This window comes from Orcinus orca, chromosome 2 (genome assembly GCF_937001465.1).
Source record: "Orcinus orca chromosome 2, mOrcOrc1.1, whole genome shotgun sequence".
NCBI lineage: Eukaryota > Metazoa > Chordata > Mammalia > Artiodactyla > Delphinidae > Orcinus > Orcinus orca.
Window position 1 is genome coordinate 56,718,616 of NC_064560.1, and position 12,906 is coordinate 56,731,521.

At 42.0% G+C, this 12,906-nt stretch overlaps 1 protein-coding gene across 3 annotated transcripts in view; it reads left to right on the plus strand.

Annotated features, from left to right (window-relative positions):
• MORF4L1 (mortality factor 4 like 1) overlaps nucleotides 1-12,906 on the plus strand; it is a 35,127-nt gene that overhangs the window by 21,283 nt on the left and 938 nt on the right. For 2 of the 3 annotated variants that reach the window (XM_004278346.4, XM_033402987.2), the window contains one exon: nucleotides 392-1,144. The exons of the other annotated variant lie outside the window; for it this stretch is intronic. In XM_004278346.4, the coding sequence (XP_004278394.1) occupies nucleotides 392-476 (85 nt within the window). In that variant the 3' untranslated portion in view covers nucleotides 477-1,144. Of the gene's footprint in view, nucleotides 1-391; nucleotides 1,145-12,906 lie in introns of those variants that run through there. 3 annotated transcript variants of the gene reach the window in all.

Genomic DNA, 12,906 nt, shown 5'->3' on the forward strand with positions numbered 1-12,906 from the left:
CCAAGTTTAAACTTGAGAAATACTGGTCAATTTCTGAATTTATATTTAATATGATTTCAGAGAGCTAAAGAAAACACCTAGATGTTATTCTTTTAGACTAACGACACCTGTTTCTTAAAGGTAGTCCAAGTGCTCAGGTTGGTATTCTGGTGACTCCTGTTCTTTGCTTATTTGAAATAAGGGGAGTAACTCTGGACTTCCATCCTTATTTGTGTTGTTGTCTGGTATATAACCCTATTTACCTGAGTTATAATTACATAGTTTTACTGTGAGGTTGTGATTATTTTAGTATATTTTAAAGTGCTTTGTGTGGCTTCTGTATATAATTAAGAAGAGATTAGTATCAAAATATGATTCTTTTTCATGCTTGTAATGAATATTTCATTTTTAGATACCTGGCAAAGAACTCTGCAACTTTGTTTAGTGCCAGCGATTATGAAGTGGCTCCTCCTGAGTACCATCGGAAAGCTGTGTGAGGCGCTTATACTCACTCTTGTTTGGATCTCTGTAAACACATTTTTGTTTCTTAGTCCTTCTCTTGTACAAATGATGTACTTTGGAAATGTTAGTGTATAACAGAAGTGATGTTTGTTTTCTGTTTGATTTTAAACAGAAAATAAAAGGGGTTACAGCTCCTTTTTTCTTTTCTTTTTTTTTTTTTTTTTCATTTCAAAGTTGCTACCAGTGTATTCAATGATGGACAACAGAGAGACGTACTGTAGAGTGTTTTATTGCTTAGTTGACAAAGCTGCTTTTGAATGCTGGTGGTTCTATTCCTTTGACACTACGCACTTTTATAATATGTGTTAATGCTATATGACAAAATGCTCTGATTCCTAGTGCCAAAGGTTCAATTCAGTGTGTATAACTGAACACACTCATCCATTTGTGCTCCCCCCTTTTTTTTATGGTGCTTACAGTAAAGAGCCCATCCTTTGCAAGTCATCCATGTTGTTCCTTAGGCATTTTATCTTTGCTCAGATTGTCAAAGAATGGTGGCTTGTTTCATGGTTTTTGTATTTGTGTCTAATGCACGTTTTAACATGATAGACGCAATGCATTGTGTAGCTACAGTTTTCTGGAAAAGTCAATCTTTTAGAAATTGTTTTTCAGATCTTCAATAAATTTTTTCTTTAAATTTCAAGGAGCAGTGTGCTTGTGTGGATGCATCACAAAACATTTGTATGTTGTGTATTCCTTCTTGTATTTAGACAGTGATTTTTCAGGTGAGTGATTTTCTTGTTTGGCCTTTTATGGAATGAGAAGCTTGGCTTCATTATCTACCTTTAATCCACAGCAGCTTTGGTAGTTTGCCCTCTTGAGTTCTGGCTAAAAAGTTAGAGGTTCACGTGACTATTTCTCTACTTTTCATAGACTATTATTATTAATTTTGAGCATTGAGGGAGTTTTTTACCTGTGTGACAGCTAGCTTTCTGCTAATTGTTTACTTTGAGGTGTTTACCAACATTATTCACAATGCCTATAATTTGAGCTCCTTCCCCCAGTTTAAATGTAGGCCTCCTTGAGAGGTTTTGACCTGTGTTATCCCTCACCTTTGTACTGTGGAAGTTCTTGAAGTTAAAAGGCATCTCATCTCTGCTTCTAGGAGTACCCCCTGTGATTTCTTCTTTGTTCTCCCATACAGTCCATATATTCTTGTGAATGGTTATAAACATGAAATCGACTGGCCCAAAGCTGGGCTCAGATTTGGCTCTGTCCTCCCCTGGCCGTGACTGTCACTTCACTGTCTGAGCCTCGGTCTCTTCATCTGAGATAGGAAGGTTTGGTGATAGGTTGACACAACATCTCAGACAATTGTTATGTGCTTTTTTTAACAGATGAGTTGACATTGTGATCAGACAGAATAGTTCTCTGTTTACACTAGTTGTCGAGAGGAGAGACAGAAATCAGTCAGCTCTGGAATCTTCTTTCCTCCCCTTTTGTGGTTTGGCAAGAAGCTGACTCAGCAGGTGTGACTTAGCTCAAAGAAAGAATAGGCTGAGACCGGAGGTTGAATTCCAGAGGTTCCCCCACTTGCTAACAAGGCCACCTTGTTGACCTGGAAGCACTGCTGTCACACAGATGCCTCGAGGTTCCTAGCCCCACCCCAAATACGTAGAGCATTATGGGGGCAGGTCCTGTGTCTGGCCCTGATGTGGCCACCCTCAGTGCCATTCCTGGTGGGTCAGGACAGCTTACAGGGTTGGCACCTCTGCTAGTTCTAGGTTTTCTCCCAGTAACTCGAGTGGGTTAGTGATGTGTGTGGGAGTCCAGAACCCATCTGTATGATGTGAGCTTTCTAACTGTTGCTTGCTCTCTAACCTCATATTTTCTTTTAGCCATTTGAGACTGCATTGTCCAGGGCAGTGGTGAGATTCTCGGCCCTGCCCCCCAGAGATGTGGGTCAGCAGGCTCAACATGGGGTTCATAACTGCCGATTTTATTTATTTTAAAATTTTCTCAACTTTTTATTTCAAATTCAATCCCACAGAAAAGTTGCAAGAATAGTAGGATGAATACTTAGTTGTATACTCTTCACCTATAAGATTTACCTTTTGGGGCTTCTCTGGTGGCGCAGTGGTTGAGAGTCTGCCTGCCGATGCAGGGGACATGGGTTCATGCCCTGGTCCGGGAGGATCCCACATGCCACGGAGCGGCTGGGCCCGTGAGCCATGGCCGCTGGGCCTGCGCGTCTGGAGCCTGTGCTCCGCAACGGGAGAGGCCACAACAGTGAGAGGCCTGCGTACCGCAAAAAAAAAAAAAAAAAAAAAGATTTACCTTTTGTTAATATTTTTGCCATATTTGTGTACACATGTTCTCTCTCTCTCCACACACTTTCATTTCTCTGAATCATTTGAAAGTAAGAATGTAATTGCATTTTTAACAATCTCAGTGCAAGATCCTATTTGAGAAAAACTAGACTAGAGATTCACTGTATAGTAATTTATTGGGGGCAGGGGAAGAGAAGGAGAGGGGTTAACAATATTTTCTGTCTGGAAATTAGGGCACTGTCACCTTTGAGAAAGATAAACCAGGTCAGGATCAAACTGATTTAGGAGCCAAATATTAAGCTAACTGATTGAACTCAAGAAAGGGTTTTCAATGGCTTGTTTGCAGTTAAGAATATTGAGAGCTTCCCTCCCTCCCTTATTCCTCTGTGGCAAACCCTAAGAATAAGTGAGAGGGGACAGATAATATACACAGATAATTATGTAAATTTCTTAAACAGCTTTAAAAAAAAAAACAAAACTCCTTGAATATGACTTTAAGGAGAAGCTTCCTTCTCCGGTTTGCTGTCTTTATCCATAGGATAGTAATAGGTGTTGCCAACTGGTTGACCCTCTTAAGGAGTTTGGGGAAGGAAAGTTGTTCCTCCCTCACCCCTCACTCACTTCCACATGACACAAGGTAGCTCCTTTCACATTTGTCTCGATTTGCTTAAAATGGCAAGAAGGTCGTTATTCCAGCTGGCTTTGGCCCTCTCTCAGACCCACCTGTAGAGTTCAGGTGGGTCTGAAGTTCACCATGTTCCCTGCTCCTGACCCCTGCTCCTCTGCATTTGTAGTGCAGGCTGGAATGTCCAGACTAGGGGTGCGGTGGGGCAGGCCAGTGGAGGTGGGGTGGCAAGAAGCGCCCTCCCTTGGCTGTGAGATCCAGCAATAAAGCAGAGGGATGTGATTAACAGCCCCAGATTAACAGCCCCAGAACTCTCATTACAAAAGATGTATGTGCTTTGTTGAAAGAAAGTCAAATAACCCAGAAGGCTGTTGGTGGTTCTTCCTCACATACATTCCAAGTTAAGTACTGTTAGCCTTGTGGTGCAGGTCCTTCCACACCTTTCCCTATGGACAGATGGACACGTCTGAGTTCCACTGGGGCCAGGACAGAGGAAACAGAAACTCAGCCCCGTGGGGACCCAGAGGAAGGAGGACAGCACCTTCAACCGTCCTGCTGTCTTGATAAGCCAATTGTCAGATTGCCGTGCGGTGGGGTAGCCAGGCTGGGCTGGTCCCAGCAGCCTTTGGGGAGAATCAGATTGGGGAAAGCTGCAAAAACGAAACCGAAGTAAAATAGTCTCTAAGTATTGCTTCTTTATATTGTAACATTTAGATACTGAGAATAATTAGAAAAGCAGGAATTGAAAATGAGGAAGAAATGAGAGATGAAGTGGGTGGTTTCAGAAGAACAGATGGATGTGTTTTGTGATGCAGCCTTGGGAGAGACTGGAGGGCAGCTGAGCCTGCGAGGATGTCTCCTGCCCTTGGGAGGGACTGGGGGATGGGATTCATGGGTGTTGTGCCTGGGAGTGATCAAGGTTAGACAGACCTCTTGAGGGTTTGGTGCTCCTTTATCTGATGTTCTCTGGCATGAAGTTATCCATGGGCAGAGCTGTGGCTCTGATCTGAGTTCATCATCCTGTGAGTCTAGCAGTGGTACCAGCATTGACGCCCTTACCCCACCCTACCCGCCTTGGTGAGCATGCACAGGAAAGACAACATACTCTCCACAATGTTCATGGCATAGGTGATAGCTCTGTGTTTTTATTCAAGGATGACATCATCCTACCTTTCCTGGTCCCAGAGCTGGAGACACAAAGATGCCCCCATGGGCGGGTTGGTCTGGGACCCTGGAGGTTCCTGGTATGACCTGTGTCACCAACTTGGGGCACACTCCTTCACTTTACTTTTCCAGGTGATGCTCAAAGCTTTATGTCCATAAGCAACAATTCTTATACCTCCCTCTAGATCACCCTTCCCCTGGATGTCAGAGAAATCCAGGGGTCAGTCCTTCCCAAGCTGGACTGGGACACCAGAAAATTAGATGTGCACACTAATTGACCGTGGTGACCACAGGTGTCGCTGGTGTAAGTGAAGGTTTCCTCATGGTCCATGGGCCTGCCCACTCCCTGGGGACACATGCACAGGGTTGTGAGAGCCCACTCTGGTGCCCTAGAACAACTTCTCTTGGCTGTCACATGTTCAGCCTTCCTTCCTCAGAGCAGGACATCTGCCAGGGTCCCTAAGTCCTCAGTGGCTTCCCTCAGCTGTTGCATGAACCTGTTGATTCTGAATTTGGGTCAGCCTCCAGGGCATCTGCCCTTCTCCAGGGGGAGTCACCTTAAGGGCCTTTCCTGCCAGGTGCCTGCTTCAGGGCCACCCCAGACTACCCCGATGGCTGCCCCAACTTCATCCTCTGGGTTCCTGTGCAAACGTCCGCCCTGAACTGTGGAATCCAGGGAGAGGCAATCTGCTGAACCACACACAGCAAACCTGGCGGCTTGTTTATGTTTATCATCTTTCCCCAGAACAACTTGCTGCTTCTAGATTCACATAACCATGGAAGCCTAGTCAGAGGATTTTTCCCATAATAAACATCCATTCTCTGTTTCTAGTTTAAGACTCAAATTCTCTATCACTCTGCATTAGAATACTTAGTTTAAAATGTTTAAAAATATATATACCAAGAACTATAAAAAGAAAGTAAATATTACCCTTCAGATACCCCCTTGTATCAGCCAGGGTGCAAGAGAAAGGACACCTCAGTGGGGTAGTTTGAGGAGAGTTTAAGAAAGGGCTTATCTGCCAAGGAGGAGGGAAACCCCAGGCAGACATGGATAGTGCCCAGCTACCACCCATGGGCCCGCAGGGGCAAGGCCAGGTCTCCTAAGCGCATATTCAAATTACTTTCAAAGGTTTTAAGAATCCCAAGGATTCTAAATCCTCTTTGAAGAGGCGGCAGAGTGGAGGGGCTGAGAGCACAGACTTGCGTGCGAATGCTGACCTGGCCACTTACTGATTTTGTGATGTGCGGCACGTTGCTTAACCCGTCTTGTGCCTCAGTGTCCTCACCTGCATGTGGGGGTTATAGTAGTGTCTACTTCATAGGGGTGCTGTGAGGAGTGAATGCTGTACATGATCCAGGTGCATTGCCTGGCAAATGGAGCTTGTGAAATAAAACCAATAAAAAAATGTCACTGTATATGCAACAAGCTGATGTAACGTGCTGACTCCCAAGACGGGTGGGCCTTTTACCTTGCTCTTTGTTGCAGGCAGCAGACCAGTATTGTCCTTGGACTCTCAAGCCCCACAGGACTGTAGGGAAAGAATTCCTTTCTTACCACTTCTGCTCCCTTGGTGCCAGGCGCAGGTGCCTTGGACTTGGCAGGCCGGGGCGCCCTTGCTGGGCATCCCCTTAGGGGACTTGGCCTGCAGCCCTGACTCATTGGTAACGAGCCAGCAGAATCCCTCCCTCTCTGCCCTCCAGGGTGGCTGTTTCCTAGTCAGTCCCTGCAGACACAGCCTTCAGCTAAACTCATGTGCTTACTTGTTCTGTTGCCAGTTCATTTGCCTTTCTGAATGCTGTTTGAATGCTAAAAACAATTATTAAAAGTTTAAACTTCATTCTGAGTCAGAAAACTTCACTGAAGTAACTGCTGGTGGGAATCAGGTATACTTTCCATTCTGCTTAATTTTTAATACCAGCTTGGCATTTTTTTTTTAATTTTTAGATTAAAAAATTAATTGAAGTATAGTTGATTTACAACATTTTGTTAGTTTCAGGTGTATAGCAAAGTGATTTGGCTATGCATATATATATATACATACATGTCTTTATTCTTTTTTTCTGATTCTTTTCCATTATAGTTTATTACAAGCTATTGAATATAGTTCCCTGTGCTGTCTTCAGAGAAGGCAGAAAGAAAACTCAGTTGGAAGCCTGTGAGTTTGTGAATGCAGCTCCTAGACCTGACTTGCCCCCCTGCCATGTGCCTTCCCTGCCTCCTGGGGCAGGACGGGGCAGATGTTGGGGGCTTTTTTTTTTTTTTTTTAAGGCGTGCTGAGCAGCATGCGGGAACTTCCCTGATCAGGGATCAAACCCATGCCACCTGCATTGGGAGTGCGTAGTCTTAACCACTGGACCGCCGGGGAAGTCCCACATGTTGTGGGCTTAATACACAATTGGTTCTGGACAAATGAGTAGAAGATAACCCTCTTTTCCTGAGCACTTTCTAAAGGCCAGATGTGGCACTGGCTCATACAAATGCCACGTAAGTTATGTCACTGTCACGAGCAGACACGTTCTTGGGAGGAGATGCCTAGTTCACCTACAGTAATATTGATGGTGGCAAGGATAGGCCCTGATCTTCCACAATTAATGTGCCTTGATATTTTTAGGTCTTGAGTACAGACTTGTTTGTCTAAACATAGCCTACTGCATTCATCAGGATTGTTTTAGTTGCAACTCAAACTGGCTCAAATTAAAAAGGGAATTCATTGGCTCATGTAACTAAAAACTTTGTGGAAAAGCTTCGGGCATTAAGGTGCTTTGTGGTGCTTCAAAGCTTTAGGCATTGGTCCAGATGCTCAAGCAGTGTTCTCTGGAATAGCTCATCTCTTGACCCTGCTTTCCTCCATTTTAGCTTCATTTCATTTTTGGCATTTCCACATTTCAGCAGAGTGGCCAAACAGAAGGCTACTGGTTATGTCGTACTAACTTAGCCACCCAGGGAAAGAGAGTCCCTTTTTTTTTCTTTTTTCTTTTTTTTTTTAGCTTAAAACACCATACATTTATTATTGACAGTTTTGGAGGTCAGAAGTCACTCTCACTGAAACTATTGATAAAATCACTTGTCAGCAGGCTGCATTCATTCTGGAGCCCCAGGGGAGAATCTATGTCCACACCCTTTTTTAAAAAAATTGAAGTATAATTGACCTATGTTCTAACACCATGTTCCCAGTGTACAACATATTGATTCGATATTTCTATACATTACAAAATGATCACCAGAAGAGTCTTTTGATGCTTTCCACAAAATCCCTTGTTTATTGCCTCTGAGTGGCCCATCTTGAGCTATGTGCTGTTCCCTGGACCAATCACTGTGGCTGGGAGGATGAGGTGGTGTCACTGACAAGGCCTAGGTCACATGGTCCTGGGGGTGGGGGTGAGGGTATAGAGTCCCTCTAGTAAAACCTTAGGGATTAACGGGGGCAAGGCATGGCTTCCCAAAGAAAAACCCAATGCTTTACCCAAATAAAACATGATGGAGAGTTAGAGCTTACTAAACTGAAATTTTCTCTTTGGAATTTCTACAAATGTTTCTGTTTGATTTAAGCAAAACACACAGGAGCCTGTCACTCTCTGGGTTTCCCAGACTCACTGGTGTGGCATTTGCCTCCTCTTACCTCCCAGCCCCAACTTCCTGTCATACAGAGGCCCCTATACAGAGCTGTCCTGCAGTGCTCTTTGCCATTCCTGAGCTTTTGAACATGCTTTTGCCCTACCCTACGTGGAATGCCTGCCTCGTTCCTCATTAAGCCCATTCATCCCGTGAAACTCGGCTCAAAAGTCTCATCTGTGAAGCCCCTGGTTTCCTGGGGGCAGAGCCAGTGCCTAACTGTATGGGTAGCATCCCATACCTCACAACACACACACCTAGACTTTTTAAAAAGGATATAATTTACATACCATAAAACTTACCCTTTAAAAGTATACAACTGAATGAATTTCAGTATATTCACCAGGTTGTGCAAATATCACCACAATCTAATTCCAGAACATTTTTAAGACCCCCCAAAAGAAAGCTGAGACCCATAAGCAGTCACTCTCCATCCTCCCCTTCCTCAGCCAGTGGCAGTCACCAATCTACCTTCTGCTTCTGTTGATTTACCAGTTTTGGACATTTTGTGTAGACGGAATTAACACAATACGAGATCTTTCATGTCCGGCTTCTTTCACTTGCACAATGTAATAGTGTTTCCGAAGTTTATACACGTGGTAGCTCACCTTTTTATTGATATGTCTGAACAATATTCCACTGTATGAGTATACCACATTATCTTTTTGTCAGATGATGAACATGTGGTTATTTCCACACTTGGGTAATTATGAATAATGCTGCTATAAACATTCATGTACACGTTTCTGTGTGGACATATATTTTCAATTCTCTTGGGAGTGGAATTGCTGGGACATGATGGTAATACTGTTTTTAACTTTTGAGGAACCGCCAAACTATTCCAAAGTGACTGCAACATTTTACATTCTCATCACTAGTGTATGAGGGCTCCAGTTTCTCCACATCCTCCAACACTTAATATTGTCCATCTTTTTGATTATAGCCATCCTAGTAGCTGTGAAGTGGTATCTCAGTGTGGTTTTGATTTGCATTTCCCTATTGAGTAATGACGTTGAATGTCTTTTCATGTACTTACTGGTGATTTTTACATCTTCTTTGGAGAAATGTCTATTCAAATCTTTTAACCATTTTTAAAATGGGTTATTTGTGTTCTTATTGTTGAGACGTAGTTTTTTAGTCTTAATACTCAATCCCTACCAGATACTTGATTTGCACATATTCTCTCCTATTCTGTGGGCTGTCTTTTCATTTTCTTCATGGTGTCCTTTGAAGCACAAAAGTCTTTAATAAAGTCCAGTTTATCTGTTTTTCCTTCTGTTGCCTGTGCTTTTAGTATCATATTTAAGAAACCATTGCCAAATCCAAGATCATGGAGATTTGCCCCTTGTAAGAGTTTTATAGTTTAGCTCCTACATTTAGATCTATGAACCATTTTCAGTTCATTTTTATATGTGGTGTTAGGTAAGGGTCCAGCTTCATTCTTTTGCCTGAGGATATCCAGTTGTCCCAGCACCATTTGTTAAAAAGATTATTTTTTTCCCATTGAATTGTCTTGGCACCATTGTTGAAAATTAACCACAAATGTATAGGTCTCTTTCTGGACTCTCAATTCTGTCCCATTGATCTGTGCCTATCCTTATGTCAGTACGACAATGTCTTTATTTTATTGTAGCTTTGTAGTAAGTTTCAAAATTGGGATAAGTGAGTCCTCCAAATTTGCTTCTCCTTTTTAAGATTGTTTTGGCTATTCTGGGTCTCTAGCATTTCCATGGGAATTTTAGCTTGTCAATTTCTGCAAAGAAGCCAGGTGGGATTTTAATAGGGATTGTGTTGAATCTGTAGATCAGTTTTGGGAGTATTGCCATCTGAACAATATTAAGTCTTTAAATCCACGAACATAGGATGTTTTTCAGTTTATTTAGATCATTTTTAATTTCTTTCAATAATGTTTTATAGTTTTCATTGTACAAGTCTTACACATCTTTTGTTAAATCCTTTCCTAAGTTTTTTATTCTTGTTGATTCTGTTGTAAATTGGATTGTTCATTGCTAGTGTATAGAAATGCAGTTGGCTTTGTGTGTTCATCTTATATCCTTCAACATTGCTGAAGTTGTTTATTAACTTCAGTAGTTTCTGTGTTGTGTATGTGAATTCCATAGGATTTTTTTTTTCTTCTTTTTTTAAACAACATAATTTCTCAAAATAATTGATTTAAGCATATGCAGTGGTGACTTCAACCCTTGACTCCTGGCTCAGTACTGGTGAAAGTAATCAGCTTAACCATCTCAGAAGGACTGTGCCAAGTCAGTGAGCTGCTTGTGGATCCTCATCTGAAAACAGTCCCATATCTTAGAAACTTCACCACAAGGAGTTTTTCTTGTAGTGATGCTTAGAGTCTTCATAGGCATCTGAACTGGTCCTTTCACTTTGAGATTCTTTGCCTTTGCACCACTGATCAAGACAGCACACATCTTCTCCAAAGATTTTACACTGTGACTGGTCAGGGTAATTCTAATTCGGTGAATTGCCACCTCTGGTTCCGTGGGTGTCTTTCTGGTATCTTTAAAAGCCGTGGCTGCATCACGGCTTCCTGAAAGACTGTTCCTCAGGGAGATGGAACAGTACAGCTGTGAATCAGGAGCAGAAGTGGGCAGTCCAGGGCTCCACTGGGGCTGCGGCTGTGTCTGCATCTTCCTCCAAGAGCAGGATTTTCTAGATACAAGATCATGTCATCTGCAAACAGAGATGGTTTTACTTCTTCCTTTCCATTCTGGATGCTTTGATTTCTTTTTTTGCCTAAATGCCCCAGGTAGGACTTCTGATACAGCCGTGCATAGGAGTGATGCTGTGGGTTTTTCATAGCTGCCCTTTATCAGGTTGAAGTTGTTCCCTTCTATTCCTAGTTTGTTGACTATTTTGTCATGAAGGGGTGGTGGTGTTTTTTTTTCCAAATGCTTTTTCTGTGTCTATTGAGATACAGTTTTTGTTCTTTATTAATATACCATATTCTATTAATATGGTATATTACATTGATTTTCTTATGTGGAACCAAATTTTTATTCCTGGGATAAACCCACGGTGTGTAGTCTTCGTTATATGTTGCTGGATTTGGTTGGCCTGCAGCATTGTATTGAGGATTTCTGCATCTGTATTGATAAGGAACATTGATCTGTGGTTTTCCTGTGATACATTTCTTTTTCATCTTTGGACCTTATATTTTGTTGTTGTTGTTTTATTTTTTACTTTGTTGTTTTTTCCCCCAGCATGGGAGCTCCTTAGGGCCAAAGATGAGTACCGTAAACCTCAGATCTCTAGACCTCAGCACAGGACCTATGTGGAGGGGTCAAGAGATGGTGACTGAGACAAATGAGGCAGCTTCTGCCCTGTACCAGACTGTCTTCTGGATCCTTGGAGTTCAAGTGCATTTGGAATGTTTTCATCCCAGTTGGATAGAACCTTGCCTGGATAGAACCTTAAATCCAAACAGCACCAAGGCATGGGTCATTTTTCCTGTTTCACAACAGTCATGCCCACGGGGATGCCGGGAGCATCTTTGTATTCTCCCAGGAGCCTGGTGTGAGAGGGGAGTTGCAAACAGCTGACACTCAGTAGTTGTTTGGTAACTGAAGGAGAGGGTGGGAATTGGCCTTTGCAAGCCCCCTTTATAGGAGATCTATGATCACCTTGTGGGTTTGAGGGCTGCAGACATCCTGGGAGCTTGTGGAGAGAAAGCCTGCATCCAGGTCCAAGCCCATAATCTGTAATGAGCTAGGAAACCCCCCAGATGAGGTTGATTTTGAAAATGGTTATTTGCTTCTCTGTGGTAATTTGAATTTCTCTGAAACCTCATCCAGAATCTTTCTCTAAAATGAATGACTTAATAAAAATATGATTATTAATAACACGGTTATATTGGTTCATTAATTTCAACAAATATTACATACTATTGCAAGATAGTAATAATAGAGAAAACTGGGTGTGGGATATATGGAAACTCTTTGTATTATCTTCACAATAATTCTGTAAATCTAAAACTTAAAAAATTTTTAAACTTTACTTAAATGATATAATGCTGAGTGAAGATTCAGGTTAAGCTGTTTTTCCAAATACTGTCCAATTTCCTAGCTCCTTTTATTGAATAGTAGAAATTGGTTTGTGTCTGCTACTTACGTATAGAATTCTCATAATCTGGGTGTTAGTCTACTCTTAACTGATACACTCTTTTAAGTGTTGACATTTTATACATTTTGATATGTGAAAGAATCCATTTTCATTACTCAGTTATGAAATGCATCTTGGGCTCTTTCTCCCCCAGGTGAATAGAAGGCAGCAAAAAATTATATGGGGATTCTAGATGGAAATGTACCAAACCTGTATTTTTATTTTGGGCTAGAATCAATTTATTTATGTTAATCGTTCAAATTCAAGAATATGGTATGCTTCTCAATTTATTCAAGTCTTCCTTTACAGTTTTTAGTAATTTAATCATTTTCTTCATGTAGGACGTGTGTGTGTGTGTGTGTGTGTGTGTGTGTGTGTGTGTGTGTGGTTATTCCTGGCTACTAGTTTTGTTGCTACAGTGTAAAATACTTTTCTTCTGAGTTTTCTTGAAGGATTTTGATTTTTTTGTGTCTGGTAAGCAGCCACTCTCTGAACTCTTTCCATTAGTTCTGAGTTTTGATGTATATCCTCTTGAATGTTTTCAGCCACATTAGTATACCGTCCGCACATATTAATGTGGTTTATTCCTCACCACAGCAGCCAGACCT